This window comes from Anopheles merus, chromosome 3L, assembly GCF_017562075.2.
Source record: "Anopheles merus strain MAF chromosome 3L, AmerM5.1, whole genome shotgun sequence".
Lineage (NCBI taxonomy): Eukaryota > Metazoa > Arthropoda > Insecta > Diptera > Culicidae > Anopheles > Anopheles merus.
The window spans coordinates 23,786,866-23,808,916 of record NC_054085.1 but is presented as its reverse complement, the minus strand read 5'-3'; the positions used below and the strand labels follow the sequence as shown (position 1 = coordinate 23,808,916).

The 22,051-nt window shown below is 45.5% G+C and overlaps 3 protein-coding genes and 1 non-coding gene across 4 annotated transcripts in view; 1 reads left to right on the top strand and 3 right to left on the bottom strand.

The window, feature by feature from the left end:
• Window positions 1-22,051, bottom strand: part of LOC121600534 (conserved oligomeric Golgi complex subunit 8) — a 97,392-nt gene that overhangs the window by 16,588 nt on the left and 58,753 nt on the right. The window lies entirely within an intron of this gene.
• On the bottom strand, window positions 4-899 carry LOC121600538 (protein KHNYN-like). Its single transcript, XM_041929212.1, has one exon. The coding sequence runs from the start codon at window positions 737-739 to the stop codon at window positions 59-61; it is 681 nt and encodes a 226-aa protein (XP_041785146.1). The 5' UTR covers window positions 740-899; the 3' UTR covers window positions 4-58.
• LOC121600533 (tyrosine-protein kinase-like otk) overlaps window positions 1,736-22,051 on the top strand; it is a 75,968-nt gene continuing 55,652 nt past the window's right edge. The window contains exons 1-3 of the mRNA XM_041929203.1: window positions 1,736-2,866; window positions 10,068-10,196; window positions 10,288-10,476. Of these exons, the coding sequence (XP_041785137.1) occupies window positions 2,761-2,866; window positions 10,068-10,196; window positions 10,288-10,476 (424 nt within the window). The 5' untranslated portion in view covers window positions 1,736-2,760. The remainder of the gene's footprint in view (window positions 2,867-10,067; window positions 10,197-10,287; window positions 10,477-22,051) is intronic.
• On the bottom strand, window positions 19,583-19,709 carry LOC121600706. The gene has a single exon (XR_006005873.1). It is a non-coding gene; the product is annotated as a U5 spliceosomal RNA (small nuclear RNA).

Genomic DNA, 22,051 nt, shown 5'->3' with positions numbered 1-22,051 from the left:
ATGTAATTTGGTTGAGCTTTTATATTTCATTTGTGTGCGCGAGTTTGAAAGAAGAATTTCATTTGCGTAGAATTTCTCGCAACCAGGGACCTGCGCGACCGTACGGATCGACCGGGATAAAGATCGACTCCCGGAAGAAGGTGAAACCGACCACGCGGTTCTGCACAACGTCAATATGGCTGTGGTAGCTGCTAGCAAACGAACGTTCCGACACGATCGCCGCCTGTTCGTCCGCAGCGCGTTGCAGCAGCGTCAGCTCGAATGCAACGTTCGTCGCGTGGTTTCCTCTATCATCCGGAATGTCCGTAACGAGCTCGATCGGCATGTGCGGTGTCTGCCCGGATAGCTTCGCCAGCAGATAGTCTGGGCAAAGTACCAACGCCCGGTAACCGTTCGCGGCGAACCACTGGTACGCTTGGTAGATTCGGTTGGCAACGTATTCGCTCGAGATGTCGTTGTAAGCGACATTCTCGCCATCGATCAAGACCGGCCGCCGACTGTCTAGCGGGATGTCCAGATCCGTTATGGCTGCGCGCGTATGACGGAAGGGGCTGGACGGGACGGAGCGGCGTGAACGCTGCTTCGGATACGTCCTGAGCGAAGTGGAACGGTGACTCCTGCTCGGTCGTGCCTTCGGTGCCGGCCGCTTGGTAGCGTTTCTTTGGTTTCGGCTAATTTTGCGGGTAACGAACGGGTTTGGACCATCGCGGCCAGAAGCTTTACGGGCGTTGATAGCCATGGTTTTGTGACAGATTATTGGACAGCCTTCAAAACTATTTGAATTTAGTTGTAAATAAAAAAAAAATGGAATAAAGTTTTAAAACGAAAGAACGTCCTACAGGATAGGACGGATTCACCGAAACTAAACCCAGAGCGTATCACATGGCTACTTAGATGAATTCTTTACGTGACTAATGAAATGTAATTTTTCCAATCGGAAAATATTTTCGTCTTCATTTTTTCATTTTTGCTTTTGATTTGCTTCATTTTTGCGCTACCGACTGTAGGGGTTTTGGCCAGTGCTGCCAGTGACGTTAGACGCGCAACACCAACACAACCACACCGGCAAATGGAAAGCGTCAAACAAATTCACGGCGTCACCGGCATAGAAATATGTAAACAAAGAGAGAGCAAAACGCCAAAAACCCCTCAATGAGCATGAAACATAACTTTTTCCCCTGTAAAAGAGACAAAAATAAAATGGAGAGCACAGCTCAGCTCTCTTCGAGATGACCAGAGTAGGGAGCAAGTATGTGTGTGTGTGAGTGGGAACGAGCACGCGTCTCTCAGCATAATTCTGTATGTGCAGCATCTTAGAACAGGGGTTTGCCGGAAGGTAGGAAAACAATGGAAAATAAATATAAAAATTGATAATAAGAATTAAAAAGAGCATGAACGTGTGTGAGTAATTTGGTATTTTTAAATATAACCATAAACAAATTCCAAAATTGATAAAAATAAATGAAAACAAACATACAAAGAAGCTGAACAAATAAGATAATATTAAATAAACTTTTAAATTTCCTTTTGAACTCTACTAAAAAATGGAAAGTGTTAGAAAAAAATGCTTCAAACCCCCTGCATGCTTTCCGACCGGAGTGCGAATCATCCAGACAGAACACATCAGAAAGAGAGAGAGAGACTAAGAGAAGAGAGAAACAGCAAATCCAGAGCAACAAAAAAGAGCAGAGAGCATAAACGCGGTTGTTTGCGTGTTGCGTTCGCTTGCGTCCGGTTGCGTTAGATGAGTTGCGCTGCGTATCGCGAGGAAGTCGGACGGGTTCTTTTCTCGCCTCGAGCCGGTCGGTCCGGTGTAAAGTTGATCCAAAAGTGCCGGCTAACACCTGCAACTGCAGTGAGACCGTGTTTCTGTGGCGGCGTACAGCAAATTAGCTCATCTGTTTGAAGTGGAAGTTATACAGGCAAACAACATCAGCAGGCGTGTCTGCTGTAATTGGGAAGGGGAAAATTCGCTACAGAGAACCAAGCCGGCAAATACTTTCTTTAGAAAACGAGTAACGAGCGGCATTGGTTTAGGGGAAAAGGGCACACACTTCTTTTCAATCAATACCAACAGACCGACCCCATCTCTGGGCAGGAGGGTGCAAAGTGCTTTAAAACGATACACAATCAAAGAAAAAGTGTTGTGCATATCAGGCTCAAGAAAGTCAAGTCTCTCTGGCTCGGTGCCGCAACAAAGGAGGCTGGCAGTTTGAAAGCAAAGCATAGCGCGCGCGTGTGTGTTATGTTAGTGTGGTGTTAGTGTGAGTGTGAGTGAACGTACACGCAAATGTGGTGAAGGTGAAGAATTTGAAGAGCCGAAGGTGTTTTTTTTGCCAAAAAGTGCATCAAAATGCAGTTCGTCGAGCAGCAGCAGCAGCAGCAGTGCATTGTTCGGCAGTTGATAAGGCAACAGAGCCAGTGAAAGAGGGAGAGAGTAGGAGCGAATGCATTAATTCGACGTGCGACCGATGCAGTTTCGTTGATTGCATTGCCCAGAGTGTAGTGCACCGAAAGCGTGTGAGCGAGAAGTGAAAGAGAGAGAGAGAGAGAGAGTGAGCGAGAGAGAAAGCAGGAAGGAATTGTTTTGCAGTCAGTGCAGCAGCAGCTTTTCGATATTTTATTGAAACGGCTGCTTTTTTTTCTCTTCTTTTATTTCGTGTGCAATTTGGTTGGTAGTTTCTTGTGGCAAGAAGAAGAAAAAAAATCCCCCCGAAAGAAAGGTGCATTGTGCGCCGAGATACATATCCCGGTGCAGAAATGCAATCAAAAGCAGCAGGAACAGTGATTCGTAGCAGAATGACGGGATTGAATTGGACGATGATGGTGCTGCCGGTGCTGGTGGTGCTGATGCAGTTTGCGCTCGGTAGGTATCGACCGTCCGATTGGTGACGCGGGGAGGGAAGCGCAGGGGAAGCTAAGGTGCACATCCGATTTTCTTTCCGCTTTCTTTCCAAATTGATTGGTTTTTTTGTTCTATTTTTGCTGGCAAAGGGTAGCTCCGTCCTCCGGCAAACGTTGTCTGACTTCTTGACATTAAGTTGATTAAAAGCGACGGCGGAAAGGGATTGGGATTGTCTTTCGCGCGAAGCGATACTTAAAATAACTAGAGCATCTTCAGGATGTACTGTCGCGTATTAATTGTTTTCTTTTCTGCCGGTACAGCAGTACTGATTGTGGCAGAAAGCAGACGAAAAAAAAAACAAAACAAAAATTAAAACAAACGTTCAAATTGCACCGGAGCGGCACTAAAGCACGCGGCACATCAAACCGAAGCGAGCGATAAGAAACCAATTGCCCGGACGGCGGTGACGGTGGCGAGAACGAATACGCCGGCAAATGACGACGATGACGACGACGACGACAGTTAGTGTGTGACTCTTCTTTTTCCCCCCCAGGCTCAATCGTTAAGGTTTTGCCGATGTTTGCCAAAACGGACCTTTTGCTTATCTCGCTCGAGTGATCTTTAGCGCCCACCGGTAGTGTTTGAACGACCTAGCTCTGTCGCCTCCCGTTTGACTTCCACTGCTGTCTCTCTTTCTCTCTCGTTATGCTTATTATCAGAGAGACATAGTATACAAGTATACTTTAAAAAAAGTGTACTTTTTGTTGCTGTCTTCATTATAGTTTGATTACATTCGGAAGTTGTTCCATTACTGATGGGTGGTACTTCAAGAACCTCTATTCGGTTGATATGTGAATTTGTTTAGCTTTTTTGATTAGAATTGCTCGAAATTAACGTTGCTATTAATTAATCTATTTTTGGGATTTGGAAATAAGAATTATCAGCTTTAGCAAACCAGACTAGCCACTTCCGGTTGCGGTAAATTAATTACAAACATATGCCATTGTATTGATTACGCACGCCTTCCGGTTCCTCTGATCGTCCACACTAAGAAGGTGTGGTTTTTACTGTGACACTATGCGGTATGGGCCCATTGACGTCAGCAGAAATAAGAGAATTAGTCAGAAGGTCGTGAACTAGACCAAAACCATCATCATTTTAATGTTACAGCCCAGTTTTATAGAGGTTTGAAGTAGTTTTTGGAAATAAAAAATACACTTCTACTGCAAGATTCGTAACGGTGATCTTCCAGTACGGGATATTCATGGAAAAGTATTATCTTCTACAAGTTAACATCCCAAGAATATGTACACAATTCGACCATCTGCTGTTTAAAAACAGAAACTGTCCATCAGCAGGGCAAATTGGCAAATCCGAGAACAAGAAAAGCTCCAAGTTGTTGCGTACTGCTTGGAGACATCAGCTAGAATACGGTCAAACATTGAAGTGGCAAAAGGATGTCAAGAAGTTTACGCAATGCTTCACAAGATCTTTTTGAATGGACATTAAGGCTATTAGAATTACATCAGGCGGCCAATATTTTCGCAAAAGGGTGATTTTAAAGACCTGGGCGTTTTCCCAGAGCTGGTTAAGCTGAATTGAGAGGAATCTCCTGAATCCGTGTCAACTAAAGTTAGGTTTGAGGTGGATCGCATAACTTTGATTCACTATGAAACATCTCTTCTTTTTGTGATTTGGTATATGTCAAACAATTCTTCGTCAATTAGTTGAAAAGATATCCCGAAACATGTGCATTGTGGAAATTGTAGCAAATTTTCTTTTTTATACTAAAAAATAAAGCATTTTTAACAAGTAGACCTCGTTTGCAAAAACTCACCTTAGTTGTAACGTGGGATAGTTTTCAGATCGGGTCCTTATGTTATCCCAAAACCTTGAATTCTAAAAAAAAACATTACCTTCCACTTCAATACTTGTACAATTAGTTGTTCTTGTAAGTATATTCAAAGACCAGAGAGTGCGTTTCATTCCTTGGTTTATGCACAAGACCAAATAAACTTCACCAACGATGTTCCAATGCTTGGAAGCGATTCTCTCAACAATTTTTATTCTATCAAATCAAGAATTGTCTGCATGTTTTATTTCCATGCAAATTCTAATTAAATTGTTTCCTCGGTACCTCGGGCCGAAATCATTTCGGTCCGTTGTTTGCATTAGACTCCCCCGTGGGCTTCGCCCGATTCATAACACTCCTGCAAACGCTGATGAAATCTGCACACAGTTTAGACAGATTGCGGAGTACCACCGATCTCATTTGCCCCGGTGCAGATAAAACGAAAAGACCCAATTCATTCCGGCTGTGCAGTGCTTTTGCAGCACTTATCTAACGCACAAAAATGCCAAACAAAATGGCTTTTCTCGCAAAAAAAAAAAAACAAGACACCGTCCGCGCGCCGTAAATAAACACCATCTCGTACACATCGTACAAAATCTTGCACCGTCGTTTGGTGGATGGCACGGATGATTGCCGCGGTCCTTACTTTTTATGAGCGCACGCAAACCCTTAAGCAGACACGATCCACCAGAGCGATGGTGGGGAATGAAATTTTCCACCGGCGTAACGATGTGTTCATTGCCAAAATCCTAACTCCACGTGAGTGGCTGCGTGTGCCTGTGTGAGGCTTTCCATTTCACCTTTTTAAGGGGTTTGGTTGGTTCTTTTTTTCGGTGGAAAAAAGCTCTTATACCTTCTGCCATTGTGGGATCGGAGCAGCACACGTGTGACAAATCGCACACCTGCACGCACCCGAAACCTGGCGCCACGTGGTTCCGCCCTTCTCCAAAAAAAAAAAAATCCCAACTCACTGGTCGAGAAGTTTACAACAAAGAGTAAAGCAAAACAACTATACACAAAAAAAAAAATACACGAAACAGTTCCGTTAAATGGCAGGATTAAGCTTTCATCGACACGCGAACCCCGGGACAGGGCGAATAAAAACGGTAATATTAGGGACCCCCGGTTTCGCCGGTTGGCTTCACCGGCTGGACCGGAAAAGAAGGTCACAGCAACGATGCAAACGTTGTCCCCAAATGCTGTCCCCCAAATTCGGCCCCCTCAAGCTGGCATAAACAATCGCGGGAGAGACAGTTTTGAAGACAGTCGGCCGGAAGTGCGAAATATGTGACTTTATGTCGGCGGCATGAGACGGCACACGGTTGCTACCAGCATTTCAGCAAACACACAGCAGCAAGGAGTTCCGGGTTGGCGTGTTTTGTCATCGCAAATCGTGCACTACACGAAAAAATGGCAAATAAAGAGCTGCACCTTAGGCGGGAGCGAGGGAAGCCGCCTGGAGTCATCGGTTGTTTTGTGTCCCCGCCGGTCTGTTGGGTGTCCTCTTTTTATTCGCTCTTTGGTTTGGTTTGTTGCGCTGTTGTCGTTGCAGCCCAACCGAGTGTCCCTGTTTGGTTGCTGTTTTTTTTCTCCGCTGCCTACACCGGTATAGTGCCTCCACAAACGGAACGCAACCCGGGGAGGAATGCTTCATTAATTTTTATGGCAGTGTTGCCAGTGCGCAAGAGCAAACCCCCGTTTGCATTGCACCGTGCAAAACAGTTCCTCCAATCGGTGTGTGGAATGCAACCGGCTGATTTGAAGCCCTTATTTTTGTGCAGGCCAAGGGGCGACGGCCGGGGGGGAGTGTATCATAAGCACGCAAGCCGCCCGCAGCCGTCTGCTTTAATCCGCCCGACTGGGCCCCGTCGTGAATGGGATTTCATTCATTTGCGCTGCGTTGGCAAACGGCAAATGCGGTGTGTGGCTGTGCGGATATGATGACGCTCTTCTAATTAAAAAGTTTCGCTACGCTATTTGTATGCAATAAATTGTAATTTGCTTGCTCCTGCTTTCGCTGCCGCTTCCTTTCCCGTTCGATCGCAATCCTCCCTTTGTGGCAAAGTGGTGGCGGGTGGATGATTTTGCCCCATCGATAAGCCTTCGGGTCAAATGGTGCTGAAAAGCCGGCTCAATGCGTGTGTGTGCTGTTTTTTGCTTTGTTTAAATTATTATTATTGTTGCGAGGATGATGATGGATTCTGTGCTAATGAGTAGCACGGGGATTAGTGTTTGCGTTTGTGTGCGCGCGGATGCGTATGGACGGCTAAGGGCAAATGGAAATGTGTACAAACACACGCACAAAAAAGGGTTCGCGACACAAATCATGTCCACCCGATTAGACGATAAGCTGGCTGGCTGGCTGGCTACCGGGGCCGCCGCGGGGCCATTGAACCGAAACCGTGAGCTAGGAGCTTTGCTTACAAAGCTGGCTGTGAGCAGCTTTTGTTGGTGCGAAAATGAGTGCCGAGGTAATGCTTATTTCATTACGGTAGGTACGGTTTTAATTGAAACTGAAACTCATGGAACGACATTTTGGTTTTGCGAATGGTTTTTGATTTCGCTCCACAACCGAGTAAAAACAATGCTTTATTGCAAATGAACGTTTGACGACTGCAACTGGCGAGCTTCGTAGTCAGAATGACAGCTGGGGAAAGTTTACTGGTTAATGTATGAAACGAATGAATCACACGGTTAGTTCTATTGAATCTCACGGACACTTGAATGGCTTGGGAACATGCCTCCCATTCGTTGGGGGCACATAGTAAAAAAATCCTTTTCAATACATTATTTTACCTTTCTTTTTACACACTCTATTATGGTTTGGTTTGTAAACAAACATGGCAAAACATGAGAGGGCAACGGAAAAGAGAATCAAGAGTAAAACTATTGATATTATTGGCAAAACCAATACGAGAACGTGCAGTGCAGTCAGAGGTGAATGGACATTAATTATGAAAGGAATGCCTCTATCGGAATGTATCACAAATGGTGTGTGCAAATATACAATTTCAAATTCCATTTTAGGCCTTTGATCAGCATGCAAGGGTGAAATTGATATTGAATGGAGCGAAAAAGGAGGTTAAAATTATATTTGTATTAAAAAAGCACTCTGATCATGTCTATTTTAAATTTTACATGATCGCCTGATGTACTAGAAATCAGTTAAAATATGTCTGACCTCTATAAGGCCCTGATGTCATGATAACTAAATATTTTCTGTCGGTCAATTCTTACCAGCAATTCTTCTTTTGTTTCAAACCGACGCCATGAATTATCAACGTGAAAAGATCCACAGTGTTTTACGGTATTGTGGTTTGACTTTTACTACAACACTTTAATTAAATCTGTTCGATTTTCGATGAAAGATTCTTATATCTTATTTTAAACTCCGGACAGTTGAAGTAAATTGTGATTAATCGCATAACAATATTTTTGAGACTGTGGTAAGAAAAAGATAACCTGTCAAATACTGTTATTTGACTATATGTGTGACGAAGGCCTGTCAATCCAGGAGAACACCGACCCTGGACCCTGGCCTGGGTTTATTTGGCAAACATCACCTGGAGTCGCCAGAATCCGGTAGACTCCGATCGGTTCTGAATAACTCCGAATGACTCCAACTTCGAACAATTCCTACTTCGGACGCCTCCGGACGGCACCAAGCGACTCCGGATGACTCCCGACGACTTCGGACGACCTCGACTCCGAACGACACCGAACAACTCCGAATGACTCCAACTTCGAACGATTCCTACTCCGGACGACTCCAGACGACTCTGGACAACTCCAGACGACTCTGGACGACTCCAGACGACCCTGGACGACTTCAGACGACTCCGGATGACTCCGGTAGACTCCGGGAGGCTCCGGACGACTTCGAACGACTCCGGACAACTTCAACTCCGGACGACTCCGGGCGGCTCCAGACGACTTCGAACGACTCCGGACGACTTCAACTCCGGAAGACTTCGAGCGAAACTAGTGGTTCCCATTTTGTCGGAGTCGGCATCGGCCTAACAATAGTGGGAGTCGGATTATCCTTATGGAGTATATTAAATTTCATTTGAAATCAACGAAAATCAATAGAATAGCCTACAAAGGATACAAAGTCTACCGTGTAAACCGTGTAGTGTGGAATGATTCTATACAATATAATATTACAATATAAAAGTTATTGCAATATGTTTGCCAATACAATAAACAAAATCTACCAAACACCATTCACCTCTACTATTACACCACAGTACATTAAATCCTGGCAAAGCAAATTTAAAATAACATTATTCCGAAAAGTTAGGTACTGCAGTAAAGTATACTTTATCTTCACACTGCCAATCGTTATTCTAGCCTGCACCCGAAAGCTCTATTCACCGTTTAACGGCGCAACGGTGTGACAACATAATTTTCCTCTCAAAAGCATATCAAAATTCATGTGCACATGGTAGGGGTGCCCATAGAACGGGCACAGCACCAGCAACCAGCAACCGTTGCACCCTTTTTATGTACGCAGAGTGTGACTTCGACGTAGTATTTTGCGGAAGTAGAAAATCGAATTTCATAAAATCCCCATTCGGAAACAGCCGTAGCCGGGAACAGCGATGACGTGAGCCGGGACGCCATGTCGCCGTCGTCGTCATCATCGTCCTTGTCGCTTATCTAGCATCTCCCCGAAAGAATCAGTTCAAACCCGCTCAAACCTTTCGCCGTTTGCCTGCTGACTAAGGAACCAATCACTTTAGTCAGCCGCTGTTCCAGCGAAAAATAGGAAGAAAAAAAAAACGCCCGGGATCGTCCGCTCTGCTGGTAGCGGAACTAAAGCGAAACCATTTTCCCCGCCCCTGACCCCGGTGCACGATAGGCAATCTCTCGTGGGGCAGTTACGGTGCCAACCACTGTCACACCTGAACACCTTCGCTTGGGTTGAGTTTGATGACAGTAGTTTCACGTGCCGATAGAAAATCGTTTAACATTTTTATCGATATGAGCAACGGGCGAGGGCTGGAGAGTGGCCTGTGTGACATGGCTTCCGGTTTGCCGCACCCGATGGAAGCAACTCTGGGAGCAAGAAGAATTTCCAAAATTTGAACCAAGAAAAAAAAGGAAAGGTTAGATTAGAAGTTTGTTACCGAAGAACACACAACACCGTGACCTGCCAACCAAGTCCCACCAGCAGAGCAACCGGCATTGGCTGGTAGTGCTCTAGAGCAGAACCTAAGGTGCTAAGAGCTACTGATAGACCTGCCTTGCTCTGTTGTGTTCCTTCTATTGGCACTCCCCGTTTGAGTAATTTTTCCCTCGCATTAGTTTCTATTCCTGCCTTATCAAAACCAGCGATACTCATCCGTTTCTCGTTTCTTCCACCCACAGATACGGTTCGGTGCGAGTTCCAGTTCACCGTGACACCCGAGAGCCGGCAGGTGTTCGAAGGTGAACCGGTCACATTCGAGTGCCGGGCAATGTTTGACGATGAGATCGATTTTTCGTGGACCAGAAACGGTAAGCCCGCTAGTCGCCCAGAGAACATATTTTGTGTGCTTCCCTTCCTCCCAGCTCCAGGTTGCCAATAATTAACCGCCCCATTTCACAGGTATCCCCGTTCCGGCTAAACACGAGCGGCTAAGTTTCGCCACACCGCAACGCATTTACCAGAGCGGTTCCAATCTGCATATCCGTGCCGTCAACGGGACGCTCGATCGGGGCGACTACGTGTGTTTGGCAACGGCGCGAGCATCCGGAGCCCGGGTGGCATCTCCCGCCGCTACGCTGGACGTTATCGGTAAGTCAGACCGACCTTCGGGCAGTGGGGCATATAGCAAATTTTGCATACACAGTGTCTATGCCGTCGCCCTATCACAAAAATCACAAAAAATATATGTACACCTCAGGACAGCACAGGAACCCAGCGAGCGAGCGATCTGGGATGACTTTCCGCTCCAAAAACTCCACAGAAAGCTCCCCAGCTGCCTGCCAGCATGCGAATAAAGGCGGAAAGAATAAAATGTCCCAAACCGTCGGGCACCCCACGGGGACACAGGGTCACGTGCTGGTCAAAATTATTACTCTATTAGTTGGAGCCGTACATTACCGAGATACACCGAACTCGAAATTGGATACAATCGGCATTGGACACAGAATTTAATGCCTCGTACCAAAAAAAAAAAGCAGCCCATAATTTGAACCTGTCCCTATTTCCCGAGGATCCAGTCCAGCAAACACAAGCATACGTACGTGGGCAGAGATGGTGAAAAATATTAGATTTAATTAATCCCACCCTAGAGGCATTAGAGATTCCCAGCCATGGGAGCTTTCGTGTTGTTCCCTGTGTTTGGCTCACACTCTTTTTTGCCCGCGCAGCCTGTGTTCAGGGTTCCAGGGATACGCATTAATTCATCGTGTGCGTGCGTGCTCTGCTGGAGTAGACATTCAAGAGAGCGTTGAACATGTGTGTTCTGCGGGATCTTTCAAACCCGCGCAAATGGGAAAGTGTGATACCCGGGCGAGGTGTTGGATGGTCTGTTTTGACCTAGATATTAACACTTGCACCAGAGGCTATCCCGAGAGATTTTGGCAGCGAATGGGTTGTGTGTGTTAATTTTTCGCCCATCCACTCAGCAGCTCTTTATCGAGATGATTGTACAGTCTGTTCCCGAGGTTTCGCGGTTCGTAGGCATCGGTGTTAGGCGAATATCCGTTAAAGTCTGATATGATGATAATGATAAGTCTCCCCTCTTATCCTAACACAGGTTTGAAAAGGACGGAAGTATCTTATTTTACTCTTATAGGTGTAATAACATTAATTGTACGAGCAAGTGGTGGCATTGGAACCGACCGACTCATACACACACACCCAAGACGATCAACATAGTTTCAACATTAAGCAATTTTCAGCCAAAATGCATTCAAATTAAGCAATTTTGAAGATGTATGAGCAATTTTGAAGAAGTTCAAGAAAGAAGAGCTTCAAGAATTATGAACTTTGAAAGATTGTATAAAACTCCGCATCTGTAGTCAAGAACCTCGAAACTCGGTAGTATGCTTTACTTAGCCTACTTAGCAAACGACCCTAGAAGCAGTCATTATTTGTTTCGAGCTCCAACTCCAACAAGGTGTGACTGATACGCAGGAACGCTTGTTGGGAATGATACATCTACATGATGTACACGTTGGAATTACGCTTCTCAAATCAGCAAATTATAGCATTATTTGCCGACATCAGCACCAGCAGAACAGACAACAGAACTTCAGAGAGGGGGAAAACACAATGTCTGCATTCGTTTCCACCAGGCAAGATGCATAATTAACACGATTAAACAGAAATTAATATTTCATCCAGCGTGTTACATCTGCTGCCGGAATGGAGTGTGTTTATGCTCTCTTCTCTACCCAATGTTTTGAAACGGAGATAAATAAAATATTCTTCGCCCTTGCTGGTGGCGATAAGCCCAGTGTATCAAGTTGTTTCATTTTTAAACAGCGTACAAAGCGTGACGAGCCAGTTGGAGGGGTTTTTTTTTTATTGTAATCAAAATAATAGGATCGCCTCGAAGCGCCAACTTCCTTTGGAGAAGTTACTGGAATCACAAAATCAATCATTTAATGAATACTATTTTTACCTTTGTGCGTGTGTGTGTGTCCTTTTTTATGTATTTTGCTGTAAAGAGAAATGAGAAAATCTTTACCGACGACTGACTGTGTGTACGACTAATCCTGTTTAACGAGTCCTCCTGTCTACTCCCTTTGTATCGTACGGTTTTGTCTGGTGCCATAAACTCAAAACGGTCCCCCTCTCGTTGCAAAGGGCGAACTGTTTTAAATGGTCATAAAAACACGAGACTCCAAGCAAAGCAAGTTGCCCTAAGCGAGAGAGCAAGAGCCTGGTGTTTGTCCAAACGCGTGGTACGCGGGCGCACAGGAAAATGTAATCAAGCCAGAACACATAACCTGGCCCGATTTGAATGGCCGGTCGGGATGCATTTCAATTCAATCCTTCAGGACTCGGAGGGGTCGTTCTCGGCGGCTGCTCGGCGTGTGGGAAAAAGGTACGCAAACCAGGAGTAGCAATCATTGTCTTTAGTACTGTAGCTGCTTGTCCGTTGTTCAGGGTTCTTTGAGGGAAGGAAGGAATCGTTTCTTCCACTGTGCGTTTGCGTATAATGACGTGGCAGTGGAAAAAAAACACGGCCCGGTGACTAATCCAGGCTACCGAGTAGTTGCAGGGCAATTCTTTCGAAGAAGGGAACCGCGGTGCTGTACGCAGCACAGCAGCCGCTTCTGTTATACACCGAACGACGCGCAAAGAAGGGAATTCATTTGCAGGGGTGGGCAAGAGCCATAAAATTTTATAGCTCATCCTGGCATGCTACCGCTGCTTCCGCTAGGTTAGGGACCGCACACGACGACGACGACGACGCTGAACGAATGAAACTTCTTGGTGCGCTTGTAGTGGTGATGCAGAGCCAGCAGGGACTTTCTTTTTGTTTTGGTAATAGCGTACTATCGTTGCAGTGTAGTGGTGTGATAGTGGTGGTGCACAGAAGCGTCTCCTGAGCGTCGCGTTAGTAGCCGATTTGCTGAGTAGCAGTTGTCTCCGTTCCAACGACCCCTTAGTATGACGATGCCTTGATGGTTGTGCTTGCACTGCTTTTGCACTAGCCCTTGCTCAGGTGGCATACCACCGGTGGCAAGTTTGCTACTTGCCGTCCCATTATGCCGAAGCATCCGAGCAGCTCCATCCCCACCGGATGCTTACCGGAGCTTGCGGAGGGAACTTTTGTTTTAGTTTCAGTGCACTTTGTGTGGGGAGCGAGATTCGAGACCGAGGTACGGAGTGGAAAAAGATTTGCCTGTCGTTTCCTTTGTTCATCCTCGGGGGAAATTTCTGGATGGAAAAGTCTCGGTGACATTAACGATGCTGGAGAAGATATGGAAACTTGTTATGAGCCCTGATTGTTCGGTGTCTTGTTGATGACACAACTGGCCCTGGCAGTTGGGTAATAGGCTGAGGCTAATATGCACAAGGATATAAGCGAGATAACTAAATCAGGAAGAATTGTGATAAAACTCTAAACATTGAAGTTATTGGAAGTAACAATATTTACATAAAACAAACTATGAGGAATACAATAAAAGACTCAATATTTCACTCAGACTTTCACTCAATCAGTAAAAGGTACTGGGACTGTCAATAAAAAAAATCTACAAAACCGTTTCTTTTTATAACAAACCCATACTTCCCTCTGCTGGATAATTTTCATTTTAACACAGTTATTATTTTTGGTTACGTTTATTCCTCCCCTTTCGTTTCTTGTTTTAACAATTATTTCTCTACGTTCTTCGAAACTAACTAACGAAAACTGTGAGAGTAATTCTTCGAGGGTGTGATTTTCATAGTTGAGGCATGTCTGCGGATGTTGATTCCATGCTTTTACTGTTAATTTACATCCTGTAAAACAAATTGGAAAGCACCTCAAAATTGTATACCTATTTCTAGCAACTTATCCATTTACTGTCACCGTACCATATCCCATGTGCACTGCATGTGCATAATGCCGCAGTACGCATCTGTGCACAGTGCCGAGAGTCAGCGTCCGAGTAAACATATTTATTTCAACATTAGCATTAACGACCACCAGGCCACCTTTCTACCATATGGAGAGAGGGATAGACTAGCCAGAGAGAGAGAGAAAGAATGTCGACAGAAAATTCGAACTGAATGCATTTCTGATAAGAGCTCGCTACACAGCGTGTTCGTTAGATATATAAAAGCCACAGCTCGTTCCTGATGGGTAGCGCTAGCTGATGATGATGATAATGATGATGGCGATGGTAACGAAACTGACGAAGGGGTCGTTGTGTTCGTCTGCGGCGATGACGACCTGTGCCCGTAAAACCGTACGGCAATCGCTGTATCGCGCTTCCTCGTGCATCTCTCCACCCGGGTAATATCACACCAGCGTGAAATTGTTGGAAAATTAACTAGCCCGTGTGTGAACAAAGTGCCCCAGTTGCTTGTTTTATTTTTTGTAATTTTTGAAAGAATAAAACGTGACTTTATGTATATAAAATGTGATGCAACGTTTCATGTAGCTTGTGTTCATATTGTACAGCCAAACGACTACAACAGTAACGGAGAAACACACTTGAGGCGAACAATTTTGCCAAGTCTTGGTTTTTTTTTTTTGGGTTATCCTCTGAGTGCACGAGCAAGCTTCTCCACTCAGTTTTCCGGCAGCGTTTAATCCATTTATCAAAGCAAACCATAATTCAAAGCGCAAGGAGCTGGGAATAACAAAAAAAACCCACGGAAGGCAAAGAAGCATCCCACCGGAACGATGAAAAGCTCGTATAATGCGCCGAACCACGCTTTTTGGAGTCGACCAGCATGTTCCAAAATCCATCCACCGGGCAATGTGACGGCGTTCCCGGCAGTGTGTTCCTTCAATGTGTTAAATTTTTGGGCACAGTCTTTTTTAAGCCATCTTTGAGCATGAATTTATCCCCACCATCGTGGTAATGAATCAAATTTACATTACACCGGAAAGTGGTGTGAAAAATTTGCATTCCTGTGCCGGCAAAGGTGCCGATGAAGTGGAAGTGTAATGAAAGATCCTTTAAAGAACTCTTCTAATTTGTTTTTTTTTGTGTGTGTGTGTGGGCGGGAAAGCTTCTTGATGGTGCCTCATTGTGCGAAGCAAGCACGTAAAGCTTTACCTGCTTGCAAGATTAATCTGCTCATATTACGGCGAAAATTACGGCAAAGCCTGTCATCACATCCCTTTTTATCGGCACTCCTTCACATCGCCGCAGCAAGGGGGCCCTGCCCGGCTCGGCTCTGTTTGATTGACGCGTAAAGCAAATAAATACACACAAGCACAAACATGATCCTACTTACTTTATCCTGCCGGTATAGCGTCCTGCCGAGCAGTAGCGCAAGCGAGCGAACGAACGAACGAACGGTTGCTCATAATTTCATTACATCGTGCGGCGGCTTATCGTTTGTTACCGGGGCATACAAACAGATCCACTTTTCTGCGAAACTCTCCGAATGCTAGTGAAATACTCCAAAAACTTCTGGAGAGCATGGGGTTTGCCGGTGGTTTCTCCTCGTGATCCAGCCCTAGCACACCCAAATACACACACACACACACACACGCCGAAACAACGGTGACGATGATGACGAACAAGTGGGTATACAGTTCAAGTGGTCTCTCGAGTCTGGAGTGGCTCGATGTAAGCGACATGGCTACGCAAGCTTCCGTATTTTGCCGGTTTGGCGAGACGAGACGACAAACATACACACACAGCTACACACACACACACACCCAACCACAACACAAAATGGCAACAAAACTTCCTTCCTGTGTTCCACCCCCAACTCCTTTTCCGCAGCGGGGCGTTTGAGCGCGGCTTGGATTCCTTTTACTGCCAGCAGCAGCACGCTTCGATGCACCGTGTCGAGTCCGCACACGGGGTTTGCCCGTGCGGCCGGAATCAATGAGACGACGTCCTATCAAAGAGAGCTCTCGCACGGTGGCTTGCACCCCATCGGCACGGTATCGTTCTAGGACGCGTTCCGTACGCGTGAGTGGTGGTGTTCAGGCTCTGCTCCGGGCCTAAATCTAAAACTGCAAACAGCAAAGGGAGCCGGGGAACTGAACCATCCGCAGCAATAAAAACTGAAATCCGTCGTAAAGTACGTAATTTACGATTACGCCAACTTACGCGCCAGAGACTCTCGCTGTCCCGTCCCGTCGGTGGTGCGAAGTAGTTTGGCCCTGTGCGATGCAAACCCCATACGACAAACACGTCGGTCAGCACACCGATACGTGATATCATGATAGGGACGTTTCAGCCAGTTCGTCACACGGGAGACACAGGACTGTGCCATTGCATCCAGAGTCGAGCATACATATTCCCCTTTTTATTTTCCCAACACGCGTGCCCCTTTTTCCCCGTTTGCGTAAAGCGATAATAATGGACAAAATTTATGACACCGTCGCCGAAAGAATTGACGAGAGAGTCGGTAAAAGCGGGACACATGCCAGTGAGGCAAGAAGAAAAAACAAATTAAACGCACCCCTTACAATATCTATATGCGACAGGAACTATCGTTCCTCCACTATTTTGGCACCTAGTTGGATTTTTATTCCCAAGGGAGGAGTGTCCTTCCGGGGACATTTAGTGAAATCTACCATCACAAGGGAGATGTTGGAAAGTTGGCCAGAACTACATACAACCTGGGCAATGTTTTACATGTTGCAGCCAAGAAGCTAGGTTCCAACCTGCGCTTTGTAGAACCTTGTGTTACCCGTTCTTCCCTGAGCTTGAGGAAGTTTTACTTCAAAAGGCTTTTAAATGTTGAGCAGAGTGCTTAAGAAATTCTTGATGCGATTTCCAATCCATCTTGTAATTACAGTCAACTGACGGCTCCATTTCAAGAGCCACATCCAGAGCATTGTTGAGCGGAAGGGTAACTCCTGAACAGCTTCTTCAGAATGCATCGATGCAGTCGGTTCCGACTTCAACGCGCAAGCCAAGTGTGCGTTTGATCTCGTCCACCGGTATGTTGTTTATTCACTTTGGTCGAGAGTCTTCAATGCTTTCAAACTTCATAGCTCCGGGCAGATTTTGTATGAAGTCGTCGTCGCCCCGCGTCGGAAGAAATAATAAACAAACCGAACCGTGCGTAACAGCTCCACACAGCTGAAAATGCTTGACGGGACTGGTGCAAGGGCAGCTGAAGATTACGATCGTTTGTATGTAGATTTTTTACTTCAAACGTAAATACATACACACACACACATATCAGCTTAACTTAGTTGCCCTCTTGCGCTTATGATAGGAGAAATGTCGAAGGGTCGATGATGTTGTCGGATCAGATTAGTTTCACCTCGCTGGGGCGCACGAAGAAGCGGTGCCGGGGCGTGCGGTGGCGACAACTTGGGTGTTATTTTCTGGGAGCTTACAACTCTCCCAGCTCCAGGCCCAGTTCCGCGTTTCGGTTTTCTTCAATGTAGTGTAAATAAAACGCAGTGATAAACGCGCGCGTGAAGAAAAGAGGTTCCTCCTGGGAACCTTTGCGCTGAGTTCCGAAAACTATCATGCCCGAGGAAGCAAGTCGTCAGATGTTGGGAACGTACGCGGAAAGCCTGCTCGGACTGGAACTTTGTTTACCAGCTCGGCGTGGAGTAAATAAATTCTAAAACAAACGGTTCCCTCTCCCCCCTATAAAAAAGCCCAAACCTTTCCAAAGTCGCCCGTTTGAAGTCGATCGGTTGATGTGTGTGCCTTTCAAAATGCATGCCTCCGTGGCCCTTCCGATCGGCCCACAGCTCGGTAGCATCGCTGTACTCAAATTTCGTTCTATAAAACAAACACCGCAACAACAACAAGATCGAGCCCGAGCCGGAGAACCGCAACCAAACAGGAACGCCGGCGGACCTGCACAGGCTTCTGACCCCGGTGTTGGTCGGTAGACTCTGATACGGGAGTGGGGTTGTGCGGTGCGAAACCAGCAAGCCATATATGGCATACAGAATGCTTCTTTGCGTCCGTTGGCGTCTGTTTGCGAATGGGAAGAAGCAGGTCCGAAGATTAGTTCTCATGGCCGGTGGCACACACACACACAAAGATGCGTATGGACAGAGAGACTGCTGCTCGCTCAGCGACTTCTACGGTCGGGAAACCCGAGAGCTAAGCTGGCTGGCTGGCTCGGCCACCGGGCCGCTTTGATGTCTAGCGGCGCGACCCCCAGAAGTAGAATGGTAATAAAATGAGATGAGTATACGTACGATTGGGAAGAATTTATTGAGAATAAAATTAACGACTACCGGACGTAAAGTGTGGTGCTGCTGCTGCTGCTGCTCGGGTGGGCTCAGGGTGGGCGCGATGTGTTACGAGGGAAGTGGGGACAGCATGTATCTTTGCGCTCGCTGTTTTATGAGATGTGTTTCGTTTTCTTACTCGAATGAATCAGAAACGAATTTGCGGCGGAAGGTAGGCAATGCTCAGCTAATCACTGCTTAATTGTTACGAGCGCGATGGGGTTGCATTAGAAGAACGGGATTGAATAATGACATTTTCCAATCGGAAATGATAACAACAGCGCCTTGGAAAAGCAAGAGGTAGACTGTACCGGTATATAAATTAAATTGTTGAAAAAATAAATGCTCTTAAAAGTTATGATGTACAAATTAAGGCAGTTATGTTGATTAAATTTCATTGAGTCATTAACTCTGATATTTCAACCCGAACTCGGGATATTACAATTAAACTAAAGTTCTATTCCATCTTGCTAGTGTTCAAATCTACAAACTGTTCCTTTTGCCCACCAGAACAGAATATTTTCACAAATGATTCATAGGCACGAAAGTTTAGTAATATATATTAAAGTCTATTGTGTCCTTTTTAGAGGCTAACTTAGATCTTGATTGACATCAGTTTTTTTATGTTTGTTTGATACATTTTAGAGACTTTGAATAATTGAGACTGCACTCGTATATATGGCTTTAAATCAAAAATTTAGTTAAGTTGTAATCAAAATGGCTGTATTATGACTGTCATATGTAAGAATTTTCGCTGGTTATTCGCTCAACTTTTGGTAAACTAACATTACATACCAAAGCGATTAAAACTTGAATGTTCAATTTAAAAATATATGATATCATTGCAAGGCCTTACTTAAGTTTACGCATGTTAATATACTACCGTGATGATTATTAAGTGAATATCATCCCAACATGATAATAGAGATACATTTCATTTTAAACATGACTGTAAAATGATTATTACGACTAAATTAAACCTCCGATTCTGTATAAATCCATCATTTGCAAGCATTCGATACTGTGAAATTATTGATGTTTTCTTAAGATCAGGTGTCCCGACCTCCGCGAGGGAAGTCAGGACTGGACAAAAATTCACTTTAGACTCATTAGAGTATCCCTCTCCACGGAAATCTTTAGTAAAAGGCGAAAGATTTATTCGACAACTGAAGAGAGATCAGAGTAACTTCTAACCACAACTAACGCTCTCACCCTACCCAACCACGACTCGTTGCTGTAGCGATGCATAACTATGTTCCCTTTCAAATGACACGCAGCACAAGCAAACCCCGTACGAAACTCGCTACTAACGCCAGACGGCAAAGAAATAGAGAGCCAGAGCGACCGAGCACGCGTACGAACTGCTCAGAGCGAACGCATATGCCATGTGCTTCCCCGAGCGTGAACCACACAACACAAGCGCGTGACCCGACTCAACTGCTGCTCGAGAGAGGAACTGTTGTAGAGTTCCTTTTCCTTTCTATTGCCCTGCTCTAATACTCGCACAAGCCGTCTGCTGTGATAATACATTCGGAAGGGCGCCGTACGGATAGGAAAGACACCAATGGGCGGCTTTTTCCTACTCACTGTGTGACATGTTTTTGACAGTCATTGCCATCGTGATTTGTTTGAGCAATTTTTCGGCTCTAGTTTGGGACGGCCGGCCCGGCACGTTGATAAATTGAAATATGAAGTCTATCAACAGGCGGAGCACAGGTTAAGACGACAAGCACGGTAAGCCACATTGGCGGGGCAAGGATGACAAGGTGGGGAAAAAAGTGGCTGATGTTTACATTAGATGTGCGTAGATTAGAGACGGTGCTGTCAAGCGATGATTTGTTCAAAATTAGTGTTAATTTTAACGAGTTGTTTTAACAAGCTTAACTAGAGTGTAAGTGAATATATTTGAAAGAGAATTGGCGTTCAGGGTGTGTGTTTGAGCGTTGATAAGGATTTTTTCATTAAGTTCAAAGTTTTTCCATGTACGGAGCAAGTAGTAAAAACAATCCTGTTCACACAGCATTTTGTACTTGAAACGGTACCACCATTCAGTTGTAAAAAAAACGAAGATGAAGCGACGCGTGGAATTTCGCATGATTCAGGATCCTTCCCTTGCCGGGCGAGGAAACTGTACTACTACAGTTCGCCCGTTCATCGCGAAACACGATCACAAGAAACACGGGAATACACGCTTTATGTTTCGGATTGTTTTTTTTTTTATGATTCTGTCCTACACCATCGGTCCCATCTGCTGGTCCTGGCAAAGCACCACAAGTCCACCATTGCCTTGCATAATAATTGCCAGCGCTGAGACGAGCGACTGTGCACGCTCTGTGAAACGGTCCTCTCCTGCAGACGACGCGTACTTGCTTGCACACACACATACACACACACACACACACTGTCCGGAGAAGGGCAACGGAGGAAAAGGCCACCGCGAGTAGCTCTTGGGGTGCAATTCTTAGTTTTATGACAGGCGAAGTTTCCCAGCTTTTCTCTACCAGAGTCGGTTGGATGCCGTGGCGAGACGTGGCGAGAGCTACGCTGAATGGCTACAGCAATTGCTTTGCATAGGAAAAACTATGCGGGTTGCTTTCTAGGCCTTCGAGGCTTGCGGTTTCTATATTGGATACCGTTGCGCGCGGTCTTGGCTGCCTCGGGACATTCGGTGGTATTTTCATTTTCTTCGCCCGCGCCACGTCCAACGTTGCCACCACCGTCATTCTGTACACGCTGTTCTTCCGCACGATGAAGCTTTTCTTCAAAGGATTTTAATTTATTTTACTATTTTTTTGCTCTTTCTCTCTCTCGCTATTCTCTTTCCCGTTTTATTTCGTGTCTCGTCCTCGTTGTTGCTTGCTAGTTTGGCTATGTGGCACGGTGCTGCTTCCTTGGGCACTCGCAATAATGCCATTGAATGATGAACGGCGCTAAGTGGCATTTAAAGCGCGGGTTTTGTTTTATTTCGCTCGCTCGGTTTGCTGCTCGGTTGCGGCCTGACTGGCTATAAATTGTCTGTTTTGAGGACTCTCCATTGAGGTTGAATTGTTTTTAATCAAATAGAGAACGTTTAAAGATACCAAGGAGTACAGTGTCTGTAGCAGGTTGTTATACAAGGTTACACAAAAGCATTGAAATTGAAATGATTAAGAAAGAGACAGTGTGGTCTTTCATTAGCTGAAGAAGCTGTGAAGGTTGTGAATGGTTATAGCAGTCGAGTGGAGTTCATTTACCCATCTAGATGAAGAAGAATAACTTGTTAAACGAGCCTGATATTTATGATGAAGGATACAAAAAGACGACAATGTAAAGAAGTGGTCCTTAGGATAATTAATGTCCTAACATAACGTTGTTAAGCCGGTCTCGTAGTACAGTCGTCAACTCGTACGACTTAACAACATGCCCGTCATGGGTTCAAGCCCCAAATGGACCGTGCCGCCATACGTAGGACTGACTATCCTACTATGGGGGGATCAATAAGTCACTGAAAGCCAAACCCACAAGTGGGTGCAGGCAGGCCTTGACCGG